Source organism: Fusarium odoratissimum, assembly GCF_000260195.1.
Source record: "Fusarium odoratissimum NRRL 54006 unplaced genomic scaffold supercont1.20, whole genome shotgun sequence".
Taxonomy (NCBI): domain Eukaryota; kingdom Fungi; phylum Ascomycota; class Sordariomycetes; order Hypocreales; family Nectriaceae; genus Fusarium; species Fusarium odoratissimum.
The window spans coordinates 579,827-593,721 of NW_022158705.1; the positions used below are offsets into that span (position 1 = coordinate 579,827).

The following is a 13,895-nucleotide window of genomic DNA, read 5'->3' on the forward strand; positions in this document are numbered from 1 at the left end:
TTAGGATTGAGTTCCTGCCTTGAGAGTCAGCGACTCGGGGATAGCACCTAACCCTTGCACCGAGCGCTTATGCCGCCAAGTCTTATGCGGTGGCTGAGCTGCAGAGGTTTCCTTTTATTGAGGTCCAGCATGAATGTCACTCCATCGGCAATCTCCCATCTGAAAAACCGTCGAGATTACTTTTCAAGTCCCAATAGCCCAACTATCAGCAATCCTACCGTATCAATAAATTTCACTCCAGATAACAAGCGGCTCAACCGAAAATGTCAAACCCAGAAGTTAGCAAACAGCAAGCCCTGAGGGCTCTTGAGACGACAATTTTCGTGCTTGGTCAGGCGATAGAATCATGCTGCATAGCCGAAAGTGCTCCGGATATCCCCAAAGCCTTCTCTATAGTGGCAAAGCATCTTCCAGCTGTCGAGCAGGTTTTCAGCTCAGCCCGAAATCACTTAAAGTCGAGCAAGGAGGAAACAGAACAGGTGAAAGAGCTATACCCGGTCGTAAAGCATGTCTCAGACGAGGGCTGTGGACAAGTACGATTCATTGAGAATCTTTTTGACACAGTTACACAAGATGGAGAGAAGATGGAGCGCTATGCCTCGGCGGTCAAGAATGGCGATGGGAAGAAAGTCGAGACGATAATGGTAGAGCTTCTCACCAACGCAAGCCTCGTGGCAGTCGAGCCTCTCGTGAGCCAAGACGATATCAACTCTTTACAAGGAGCTTTGGAAGAAATGAAGAAAGTCCCTCCTTCCTTGGAAGAGGATCGGAGTGCAGGGGTAGTATTGAATAACAGTGGATCGGGCAACCAATTTTATCACGGTGGAAGGGGGAATCAGAATCATTGCTCTGGTGGATTTCAGGTGAACGGGGACAACCAGAATGCCAAGTATACGTACACGGAAAAGTCGAAGGCAGACGATGAGTCATGATGCGACGGGTTGACGGAACAAACCATCTGTAAACGAACAGGGAGGTATTAAGATAAACAAGTGATATAAATCAAGAAAGGGAAATGGAGGGATCCCCTGTTTAATTGTTGTCTACACTATATCAGAACCACCACGTTGAAGGTGCGTTCGTTGACGATTCGGGCTTCCAGCTCTGCGGGATCTCAATGGTTCTACTCTCGGTTGACGCCATGTCGAACTGAGGTAGCTTTAGCTAGGAGCTCAAACATGACTCTGAAGTAGATCGTAGCCTCGAACAAGGATTCCTGGACTTGGTGAACCACAGGAGTTATTGAGGCGGATGGCCTTTCTCGTAGTAACTTGTTGCGATATGTACATAGGGTGGCGCGCATCCTGCTCGTGAGTCAGGTATTTTATTTGTAGGTGAGTCCTGGGGTTGAGAGCTTGTAAGGATCACATATACCTTGGTCAAATCGCCATGCTTCCCTGACAGCATGGATCGCTGAGAACACAGGTTTTTGGCATCCCTATTACAGCTTTCTGGGTCGTGGATAACTTTCGAAATCGCGGAAGATCTTGACCCTTGACCTTAACGCTCATCTAGGCCAAATTATTTGCTTTTAGGTGTGAAAAGATTCTAAGTTTTGTGTGCTGATATAAGCTCTTAGCCACGGATCTCAACTTGTAAATAACACATCTGTGAAAAGATTTAAGACTTCAGTTCTAAGCGACAAAGTTCTTAGATGAGTTTAGGATAAACTTTGATGAATGTACTAAAGTCTTTGACTAACTTATTTTATTTTCTACACTGATTCAGAATCTTGGGCCTTTGGCCATTACGTAGCCTGCCTCCCTCTCGAGCGTTGAGAATTCCCGCTCCCACGTTTGGCTTTCTCCGTTAGCTGGCATCCATATTATGGGTCGTTAGGTCTTGGATACTGCGGGAGATCTTGAGCATATATTATGCTGGTTCCTTATCATTATGAATGGAAAAAGGTCGACATCTTCCCCAACGTTGCCTCTGTTATACTGTCCGGTGGAGGGTTAGGTGCTAGTTGTGGTGGCAGTTACCATGGCCTAGTTTGAATTGTGAGCTTGATATGTTTTTTTCAGTTGAAACTTGCGGCAGAAAGCTTATATTACCACATATATCTTAGAGATAGGGAGGTCTCGGGTCTCGAAATCATGGGTCTAGATAGTACCGTAAGCGCTGTTGGTTCCACATAAACTCGCATGGCCATCGATAGAAGGGTTTGAAGGAATCGATTTACGCATGGTAAAGTCAAGCCCTGGAACGAAAGCTGTGGAATGAGTGTTGGCATGCTGATGATAAGGGTAGGAATTTGCTGTTGGCGATAAAATGGAAGACCCAAAATGCGGAGATCTGGCGTCCCTGTCATGGCCTGCTTAGTCTTCGATAGCCTTGGATGCTGTTGGAGGTCTTGAGGGTGTGTCATAATAGTTCCATTCATCATGAATAGGAAGAAACTGGCACATTCTCTAACAGGGAACCTTTCATACTTTTATAACTAATATAATAAGTTAATCTTATAATCTTTAGTTATTAAGTATAAGTCCTTAATACTAAGTAAGATATATTTTTTATTAAATATATTAGAGGCTAAATAAAGATATTAAAAGACTTAGCTAATTGCTAATTACTAAAAATAAAATTATAATATATAAATATAGTAGTAGGCCTTTATTAATAGTATTATATTAGGTAGTAATAATAGTATATATTAAATATAGTTTATAGAGTTAAAATATATAATTTAATTTACTATATTATATTATTATAACGGGTTGGTTCCTAACTGTGGATAAACTAAGCCATACTAGGTTTATTATTAGCAGATTATATAGGGCGTAATACTAAGCTTATTAAAGTATTATATCTCTTAATAGTAGATTTAATGCATATTAGGCTTGATTAATATAAAGAAGTTTTATTAATAGCTGGTAAGCTAGAATCTATAAAAGTGTAAATAAATATGGTCTATATATTAGATATAGTTCTATGGGAATGACGCAGTATAAGATTGCTGTTAGTCCTAGAGCGATATGGTCCTAGAATGCTATTGGTCCTATAAGTGTTAGTCCTTTCCTGATTGGTGGGTTAAGTAGAGAAAATTATAGGGTATATATAACATAACTGCTAGGATTATAACACGATCTTTCCCCTCCGGTGGTCTTGCCTCTAAGGCCTGTTATCCTAACTAATATTATTCTTCTTTTAGTAAGGTCTAACTTAAACCTTTTATTATTATATCTTGCGATATCTAACTGTATTTCTAAGTAGTTATCCTGCAAGGATTATAAAATCTAGATACTTATGCTTTCTATTAAGTTTATTAATAAAGAAGCTAATATGCCTTATACTTATTGTTTTTAGGCAGGTAAGAAATATCTAATATCTGCTGATTCTGCTTATTGCAGTGAATGTATTTAGGCTAAGAAGTCCTATAATAACATCTATATTGCATCTTCTTATGAGTTATTATATGTTATTTTATTTTTTCTCTTTATTAACTTTAGTAGTTATAAATTTAATAAAATAAGAAAAGAAATTAGAAAATAATAAGGATAAAGTAAGTAAGGATCTTCTTAAACTTTATAAGGAAATAGCAGCGCTATAGTCTTATTTAGCTCTGGCTGCTAGTTATTTATTATAGATTCGTAAAATCTATAATTATATAAAAGAAAAACGGTCTAAGGCTACTTATTATAGCCTTCAGGAAGTAGATTAGCAGGATGCGATCTTATCTGGTTTAGATATGCATGAGGACGCATTACTTCGAGATCTCTAAGTAGACTATATTCCTAATGATATTAACTAGTCTACTCTAGGTTTAGGTAATAATTTTCTTAATGCTTCTCCTTTATTTAATGCTGGTAAAAGTTCTTTAGGAGTTACTAGGTATTAATAAGGTGTTTTAGTAGTTCCTATATATTTTTACTTTCTAGGTAGTTTTTCTATTTAATTAGGTATATTCTTTATTTATTAATTATATCTATTTCCCTAATTGCCTCTGCTTTATAGACTTCTAGTCTTATAATTTCTTATGGCTTACTGCCTGTTTTAACTTATATTATATCTACTGCTAATTTAAGTAATAAAATGTAAAAGACTAGATAGAGCCTAATTTTTAGTAGTAGGTCTAATTTATAGTTATTTTCTGAAATTTTCTGTAGTACTTTGTAAGGTCTGATAAATTTATAGTCTAATTTGTAAGTTGGTTGGTCTGTTTTGATGTTTTTTATGGCTAAGTAGACTATGTCTCCCTCTGAAAAGGTTAGTCCCTTTAACTATTTTAGGTTATAGTAATTTTTTATGCATTTTCTAATAAATTCAAGTTCTATTTTTATTTCTTTATATAGGTTTTTAAGATTATTGCTTTTAAGTATGGCGGCTAGGTTAACTGATTTTTCTTGTTATATATTATAGTATGTATTTAGTATAAATCCGAAGTTGGTATAAGCTGGTATAAGCTTTATGCTTTTATAGTATGTGGTATTATAGGCGAATTAGGCTATTAGTAGTTTTTTAACCTAATTATTTTATTTATAATTAATATAATACTATAAGTATTATTTAAGTACTTAATTTATTTATTTAGTCTATCTGTTGACTTATAGTTAAAATGCTGTTATAAGTTGATAATTTAGTCTGAGTTATGCCATAAGTGATTGCTAAAATGTTGCTGTAAATATAGGTCCTCTATCTGAAAGGATTTCTATAGGTAACCTATATATGCTAATAATATATCGGTAAAAAATATAAGAAAGTTCTTCTGCATCTATGGATTCTCTGTAGGGTAGGTAGTAAAAGAATTTCGTGAGTTGGTTAACTATAACCATGATGCTGTTATAGAAGATTCTGGTTAAGGGTTCTTCTAATAAGGGTAACTTCGTGATAAAGTCTATTGTGATTAAGTCCTATGGTTATTATACTACTGGTAGTGGTTATAGTTATTTATAAGGTTTATGTCTTTAAGTTTTTATTCTTAAGTATAGGTTATAATGTTTAATAATATCTTCTATGTCCTTCCTTCTGAACTTATATCCTTAGTCCTGAAGTTGTTTAAATGTTTTTGTGACTCCTTGGTGTCTGTTTAAGGGATATAAGTGAAACTCGCGAAGGAAGTTATATTCCTTGTTTAATAAAGGTTCTGTTTTAGTTATCCTTGCGATTATTTTGACTGGTTAAGTGAACTAATATTCTCCCTTGGAGTTAGTTTCTAGGAGCTGTTCCTTTGTTTTAATAGTTCCTGTATTATAGTTGGGTCGTCGGCTAATGGCGTCTATATGTCTATTATCGGTGCCTTTGCAGTAGGCTATAGTAAAATTAAATTTGCATAGGTATTCTGCGTAGCGTAGTTATTGTTGGTTTAGCTCTTGCGTAGTTATAAAGTAAGCTATATTCTTATAGTTAGTAAAGACTTTTACTAGGTATTTACTTCCTCTGAGGTAGTATTTAAACTCCTTAAAGCAGTTAATAATAGCTAGGAATTCTTTATTATAGATAAGATAGTTAAGTTCTACTCTATATATCTTATAAGAATAGAAAGTAATAGGGTGTAATATACTATAGTTATCTTGTTATCCTATTTATCCTCCTAAGGCAAAGTCAGAAGTATTAGTCTTAAGTTTAACTTACTAGTTAGAATTAAATATAACTAGAATAGGTTTACTTATAATAGCTAACTTAAGCTATTTAAAAGCTTATTATGCCTTATTATTTTATTAGAATTATTTATCCTTTTTAGTAATCTTTATAAGAGGGATAATAATTCTACTAAAGCCTTTAATAAATTATTAGTAGTAGTTAGTAAATCCTAGGAAGGATTAGGTTTCTTTTACTAATATTAGGGTTTTCTATTTAATAACTACTATAATTTTTTGCCTATCTATTCTGATTTTATTATATAAGATTTTATATCCTAAGTAGGTTACTTAGGACTAATAGAAGTGGCTTTTGGTGGATTTAATAAGTATATTGGCATCTTATAGTACCTTTAGAACCTTATAAATGTGTTCTATATACTCTTCTTCTATATCAGAGAAGATAAGAATATTATCTAGGTAATAAACTATAAAGATATTAAGATATTCTCGAAGTATATTTATAATTATATATTAAAATACTACAGGTGTATTAGTTAATCTAAAAGGCATAACCAGGTATTTAAATAATCTATATTTTATTTAAAAGGCTATCTTTTATTTATTGCCTTCTTTAATTTAAATAAGATTATAAGCAGATTTAAGATTAAGTGCTATAAACTATTTCTTACTAAATAGGCAGTCCTTAAGTTTAATAATAAGCAGTAATAGTATTTTATCTTTATTTATAATCTTATTAAGTTATTAGTAATCTACTATAAGTCTTAGTTTATTAAAGTTAGGTTTTAATATAAATATAACTAGGTATCCTACTAAGGATTTCAACGGTCTAATATATCCTTTCTATAGTATATTATTTAACTATTCTCTAAGTATATTAAGCTTATCTTAAGATAGGTTATAAATAGGGAAGAACTTCAGGTTCTTTCTATCTTTTAGTATAATTTTAATATTATAATCCATATATTAGGGTAACTTTATATTAAGTTCTTCTTAAAATAGTTTTTTATAAATATAATACTCTAGTAATATATTCTTAAGTTATTTATTAGATTCCTTTATAGCAATCTATTTTATCTATTTAATATCTTAGTCTAATTATTTAAATTATCCTTTAAGAATTACTATTATTTATCTAATGCATTTTATTCTGCCTTTATAGTACTTATATTATATTCCTTTTAGAATAAGTAATACTTTATTATGCCTATCTTCGCTGCTCTTATTAGTTAAAGTTTAAGATCTTATATTATTATTATCTGAATTAAACTTATTATCTAAAGGGTAATCTTTGCAGTTTACCTAGCTAGTTCTCTAGTTAATTTATATATTATAGCATTATAACTATAAAAATCTAAATACTAAATTATATTTCTATACTAGGATAATATTAAAGTTAATACCTTAGTTTTTTCTATTAATAAATACCTTAAGGTAATTAATCTCTTAGGTAATTCTTTTATTATTATAACTATAGGTGCCTCTTTCTCTATCCTTTATAGTATAGGGTTCCTTTTTATTTCTTTATAGTAGCCTTAGTTTATTAACTATTTTAAGGGAAATAAAATTTATATTAGCTCTACTATCTATAAGTACATTTAGCTACTTATCCTTAATTCTAACTTTTAATTCTAGGCAGGTTTATTAACTTCCTTTTATAGTTATTCTTAGAGCTTTTTCTAGGAGTTTATTTTCCTCTACTCTCTTACCTATTTGCCGCTCTATTATAAATAATATATGCCTTTTCCCTATAGGTAGTCTATACTATATTTACTTTTAGTATAGTTAATATTATTAGGATATTTATTTTAGGTAGCAAGTTATTATTAGTATATAGCTTCTATCTTTCCTACTTTATAATCTAGGATAATATCTACTCTTTCTTCTTTAGTAAGGGGTTTTCCTTTTTCCTATTCTGATTCTTCTAAGCGTTCTTATAGTTATTACTTATCTAGCTATTAAATAGCATCTTATTTATCTTAAGATACTTCCTCTTCTTATTATATAATATTTTAATTAATTTAATTAAGTTCTTAGTTAAGTGCTTTATCCTTAGCAATCTTGACTTCTTATTATACCTTTTATCTCCACTATATAATATATTAGGAGTTTTAGATATATACTAAAGCTTATTCTTATATTTTAGTATAAGCCTCTAATTTTGCTACTTATAATCTTCTATATTTCTTAGTAACTTAATATCTAACTATATTAATAATTATATATAATTTTTATTCTTAATACTTATTAATTTATACTAGGAAGTAATTATTTATTACTTTATCTTACCAGTGCTATAGGTAGTAGTATTATATATATAATATCTATAATATCTGCTTATAGTTTAGATAATTTAGGTATCTTCTTAGATCTTTTTTAATTTAAATATGTTCTTCTGGTATTATAAGGTCTTCTAGTGTTTCTTTTATATATGCTTAGATATAGATATTATTATCTTGTTTTATAATTATGCATTCTCTTGCAAGTTCTATATACTTCTAATATTTATTATTCTAGAAACAAATTCTATATTTATCATATTAGGGTACTATTTCTGCGTTTTAGACTATTTGATTTTCCTTATATCTGATGCATCTAGCATTAACTTCTTTCTAGACTTAACAGGAGTCTAAATAGTTTAGGTTATTAATATATTAGTTTAGTTATTTTAGTATAACTCTAATAGGAATTTTATTTACTGTTAAATAGGGCTTTTAGTTATTTCTTATAGTACTAAGTTTATTATTTAGGTTAGGGTTAACTTCTTTTCCCTTTTTAACTATAAAAATAGATTTTCCTTTAATAGAGAGTTATATTTCTAGTTTAGGTACTAATACCTATTTAAGTTTAATTTCTATATCTTATTTTACTTTTAGTCTTTGTTATTTTTATTATTTACTTTCTTTTCTCCTAAACTTAGGGTTTTTTTGTCTTTTTGTATTATATGCTCTTTTCTTTGCCTATTTTTTGCTTTTGCTTTATTTATAAATATCTGCTATAAGAGCTGTATATCCTAGAACAGGTTATTGTTTAGGGTCTAGGTATAGGTAATATTTTTCAAGGGTTTCTTCCTTACTAAGGAATAAATCATATACATTAGTGGTAAGCCCTGGATTAGATAGGTCGTATCCTAATCGGGTTATGTTAATGGTTCTAATTGCTATTTAGAGTTCTTTATCCTTCTTAACTATGCTAATCCTCTTATTTTTAGGAACTAGTCTGTATTTCTGGTTAGTTTTAATAGGGTGCTTATATTCTAGATCATAATATCCTTTCTTACTATAGTTCTAGTAAGTAATTTTAGATTTATCTTTCTTAGTTATTCTAATGGTTATTGGTCTAGAGTTGGTGCTATAAGAAGTGTTATTATTCTGTTTTCTTCCTTGGTTAGCGTTGTATTATGGTTTATTCCTTTGTTTTCCTTGGTTATTTCGATTATAACAGATTCTCTATTAAAACTGCATATTATTAATCTTAACTGCTTATCCTATATAATTAACTAGTATCTTAGGTCTTATTTCTTTATAGAGTTCTACTTAAACTAATTCCTTAAGTCTATTAAAGAAGAGTAATATTAGAGGTTCCTGGTCCTATCCTAGTTTAGTAGCTAGTTAGAGGAATTTTATTTTATACTCTAAGGCTGACTTATTTTATCAGAGTATTTTAATTTTTCATTCTACCTGGCTTTTCTTATTAACTAATCTAAAGGCTTATTATAGGGCTTCCTTAAATGCTATATAGCTTTTATAGATCTAAAAAGTTTATAGTAGCAGTTTATATTCTAGTTTAGTAATTATATCTTCTAATATAGGTTAAAACCACTAGGCTATATTGCCTTTAAGTTGTCCTAAAGTATATATAACTTAGTTGCTATCTTTATTAAACTAATTCGGGAAGTAGCTTATAAAGGCTTAGTACTAAGTAAGAAATATAGCTAGTTTTACTAGATTCCTATTAAATAGTTTAGGTATATTAGGTTTAAGGATTTCTCTTACTTCTTTTCTATTTGCAGTAGTGGCAGTAAGATGGCATATTTCCTAGATTATATTCTAGTAGTTAGTAGCCTGCTGAGCTTAGAGCGCAGCAGCTTTAGCTAGAGCCTATCTAAGGTTATTTATTTTAGTTATTATATTAGTTATCTGCTAATAAAGCTAGGTAATATTAAAGTCGGTGCTGCTCTTAGAGTTATTATCTATATCCTGGTTATTATTAATAGGTGCTAGAGTAGTATATAGTGTAGTATATTACTAGATAGGATTAATATAGGTAGCTATTATGTTTATATTACTTAGCGTTATATAATATGGTCTAAATAAGAGCTATTAATATATAATAGGTTAGTTCCTAACTATAGATAAACTAAGCTATGCTAGGTTTATTATTAGCAGATTATATAGGGCATAATACTAAGCTTATTAAAGTATTATATCTCTTAATAGTAGATTTAATGCATATTAGGCTTAATTAATATAAAGAAGTTTTATTAATAGCTAGTAAGCTAGAATCTATAAAAGTGCAAATGAATGTGGTTTATATACTAGATATGGTTTTATGGGAATAATGCGGTATAAGGTTACTGTTAGTCCTAGAGCGACGTGGTCCTGGAACGCTGTTGGTCCTGTAAGTGTTGGTCCTTTCCTGATTGGTGGGTTGAGTGGAGAAAATTATAGGGTATATGTGATGTAACCGCTGGGATTGTAATAATTATAAGAATTAAGAACTATTATAAAATAAAGAAGGGGAGATAAGGGAGAAAAATAAAGTAAAAAAGTTTTAATAAAAAAAGTTTTAATATTTAAGAAAAGGCTATAAATATTAGCTAACTAAGGCTAGCTTAGCAGGTTTGTAATTAACTAAATTAGGATATAAGATATTATAATAAGAGAAATATAAGTTAAGGATAAATATAATTTAATAATACTTAGAATGAATTATATTATAATAGATAAGTTTTATTAAAATCTTAATATAAATACTAGAAATTAGCTTATACTTATAATTATTATTATATTTAGAATACCCTTTAATATAATACTATTCTAAAGTAGGCCTGCGCTTTAATTAATCCTATAGATTTTATAATTAAACTTATCATCTGCATTCTCCTAAATATGCTCTTATTAAAACAATAACAGTAATCAGCTGATGTAGTTATCTTCTTCCCTTAAGAGAAGAGAAATAATACTATAAATTATCCTAATAAAAGGACTAGCTACCCGGAAGAGCGTGCATACCTAAATAACGTTTTTAAAATTTAACCTGCCATGCCAAATTCAATCTAGTTTTCTCCGCTTGAGGGCGGGGGCTCAAAGGGATAGCAATGCATCTTGTAGCCCATTCAACCCAGAGATGGGCTTGGGGCTTCAGCCTCCGTTATTGTGGGGACTTCCTTCGGCATGATTAAGCTTAATACTTTTCTCAGGGTAGCAGAACATGTTTGGCTCTCCTAGCTTTATCACCTTTCCCATTTCAGGAATAGTCGAGGAATTGTCCTACAGCAGTTGCAGTCGAAGCACGTCTAAAGAAGCAACTTACCACGTAATATCACATTCGGCTTCGATCAATTCAATAGAATCCCTTGAACCGCCTGTGCTCACGGCACGGACACCCTGCATCCCCGCTTCATTTTCGCTTTGGGCCAGCCATGCAGGGTCCCTTCACAGTCCAGAGCCGCCACGGCGTCGTTAAAACTCAAAGAGTCACACCCCCAGACCAAAAGCCTAAAGAATTTGCCAAAAGATATGACAGAAACGGGATACCCTGATGGACGCCCCCTTTGTGGCCAGCCTAATAGGATCCCCTCTTACAGTGTAGCTCCCCAGCCTTAGTCCTTAATTACCATAGTCACTTATTTGTTGGGCCAACCATATAGAGCCAAACCAGCCTCGCCACATCGAGGCTTTACTTCTCTAGAGTATGCAGCCGGAGTCCGTTAGAGTAGTATAAAAATGAGGGCAGGAGATATCCACTGTTAATGCATTCTCCTTCTATCCTCTTTATATCTGGCCTTGCTCCTGTTTATCTTTACACTAAAATCGACAAACAACTTAATTATTCACGAAGACTATCAAAATGGAGAAGGAGGTTGGTGCGTAATATATTCCCGTGCGACTTGACTTTCTTGAATAGCTATACTAATTAAATCGGAATAGTTGTAACATCTATGCCTACCAGCCCGGCAACCACCTTCCCCCGCTCTCCTACTGTTGATGACTACCCTTATCAAACCTCCATTCCAGCTCAATCAGGAGTTCTACCACAGCAAGCAGCGTTTTCCGTACAATATGCAGGAACCGTACCTCAGCTGCAAGAAACCTTTCCAGGGCACCATGTGACATATCCAGGGCAGCAAGGAGTTATCACATTAGGCATGAACGCTGCCCAGGTAGCCCAGACGCTCCGCGCAAACTCACAATATAAGACCGTAGCTCCGATTGCGGCTCTCGGTCGATCTCCCGCCCCCGTGGACTGCCCTGGCTGTGGGCAGCGGGCCTTGACCGCAACCAGCTTTGCAATTGGCAACACCACCCAGTAAGTAAATGCCCTAGAATATGTCGGCTTAGTGCCTATAGCTGATAGCTATCAGCGGTTGGGCTGCTGCTATTTGCTGTCTGTTCTGCTTGGGCTGTATTCCATATCTTATGAATGACGCCAAGGATGTCGAGCATAAATGCGGACAGGTACTGATCTCTCCTTGAACTTGATATCCATATTTTATCTAACGTGACCCAGTGCGGCATCACACTCGCTACTTGGCACCGCAGCGGAACCACTGAGATTCGTTACCAAGGGTAGCTTGTCTAAATGCTTGGTGACATAAACCGAGGAAGATATACTATAGGAGGGATGGCATCATAATAAGACTGACTGGAGTTTGAGGTGATGGTATCACGAGTGTTTTGTATCTACGTCAGATATCTATTTCAATCAGAGATGAAGTACGTAACTAGATGCCTTTAATTATATGGATGTTTCCCAACGTCGCGATATCTTCCCTAGTCTATACCTTCAATTCGCACAGAACTTGAGGGCTCTTTTTTGAAGTCTTCTCGTAGCTATTATAGCATGAGCTTACTCTTGCGCGAATAAACCGCCTCGCTTTATCTTGATAAGCTCGTGTATAGTATCTCTCTCTCCTTCCTACCTTACGTTTTTAGCATGTTTATCTAGGCGTCTTCTGAAAGCATCCTCCGTCAGCGGAACATTGCACTAAGTCAAATGCAGACGCTTAAGACTCTAGAGCTCTACTACTATATCGCATATCGAGCTATTATTTGCATGCCCTGGGGTTTTAATTTTTGAAGACAGATGATAATCGTGTCGGACGTCACCCCAGACAAAAATATAGTATTACTAAAGCACGTCGCCAGAAGCTAAATGCTCTTGTTAACTCACTGCGTCCTCCTGACCCCATTGAGTTGCTTGAGAGAGCAGATATGTCCGCCTCGATTCCATACTTGGCTATTGAAACGGGGTGGGGCGCGAAGTATTATCACGGTATCTGAAAAAACTGCATGCCACGGAGATTAATGGTATAGATATAAGGGGCAAGGGATAAATTAACTTTTCCGAGTAGGAAGGCTAATAATGTTTAGCGATCCTTGATCATCATCGATGCAGAGGACCAGCGATCAGAGCGAAAGATATCGCAGACTGACAATCGATTCCTGCAGGCGGTTCTATATTCCGTCAAGAACTTTACCTAGAAGTTAGATTCTGAGGAGTGGTAATTAAATTAATAGCGTAGTGCTTATTAACCAATAATATATTATAATTAATAAGTAATTAGTTTATTATTTTGTTATTATTATTATATTAGGAAGGAATGTCGTATAAATTAAAATTAAAGATAGATTAAGTTATAATTTACTTCTTTAAATTATATAATTTTTACTACTTTAAAATATAATTACTATAAGCTTATTAACTAAGAAATTAATAATAAGGGGTTTAAAAGTAAATATAATAAATAGATATAATTTATTATAAACTTAATTTAAGATCTGCTTAATAGGTATAAATTATAAAAATAATTTCATTCCCTTAATTAAACCTAATATATTAATTAATTAAGTAGTTAAGTTAAATATAAGTTAATAGATTTCTATCTTATATGCCCATTATATGTAGTATACTTATTATATAAAATAATAATTTAATTCTAAAGCCTACTTACTATAATTAAAGTTACTAGAAATAAGTAAATATAATAATAGCAATATAATAATATTTCCACCATAAGAATATATTATACCCAGGGCTTTGATTAGTGTTAGAGGTTGCCTTGCTAGATGCTGTGGTGCTAAGAGTTGCCAATGAGGTATGAGTTATGACGGATTCATCCGAAAGGTCTAGTGA

The 13,895-nt window shown here is 32.8% G+C and overlaps 2 protein-coding genes across 2 annotated transcripts; both read left to right on the forward strand.

Moving 5' to 3' along the window:
- Positions 1-154: 154 nt before the first annotated feature.
- On the forward strand, positions 155-932 carry FOIG_11119 (uncharacterized protein; the record flags this gene model as incomplete). The annotated part of the gene is made up of 1 exon (XM_031211666.1): positions 155-932. Exon 1 carries the CDS (start codon positions 264-266, stop codon positions 930-932), a length of 669 nt encoding a protein of 222 aa, XP_031058850.1. The 5' UTR covers positions 155-263.
- Positions 933-11,609: 10,677 nt separating this feature from the next.
- On the forward strand, positions 11,610-12,332 carry FOIG_11120 (uncharacterized protein; the record flags this gene model as incomplete). The annotated part of the gene is made up of 4 exons (XM_031211667.1): positions 11,610-11,625; positions 11,690-12,068; positions 12,124-12,217; positions 12,270-12,332. The coding sequence occupies 4 exons, from the start codon at positions 11,610-11,612 to the stop codon at positions 12,330-12,332; spliced, it is 552 nt and encodes a 183-aa protein (XP_031058851.1).
- Positions 12,333-13,895: the final 1,563 nt, after the last annotated feature.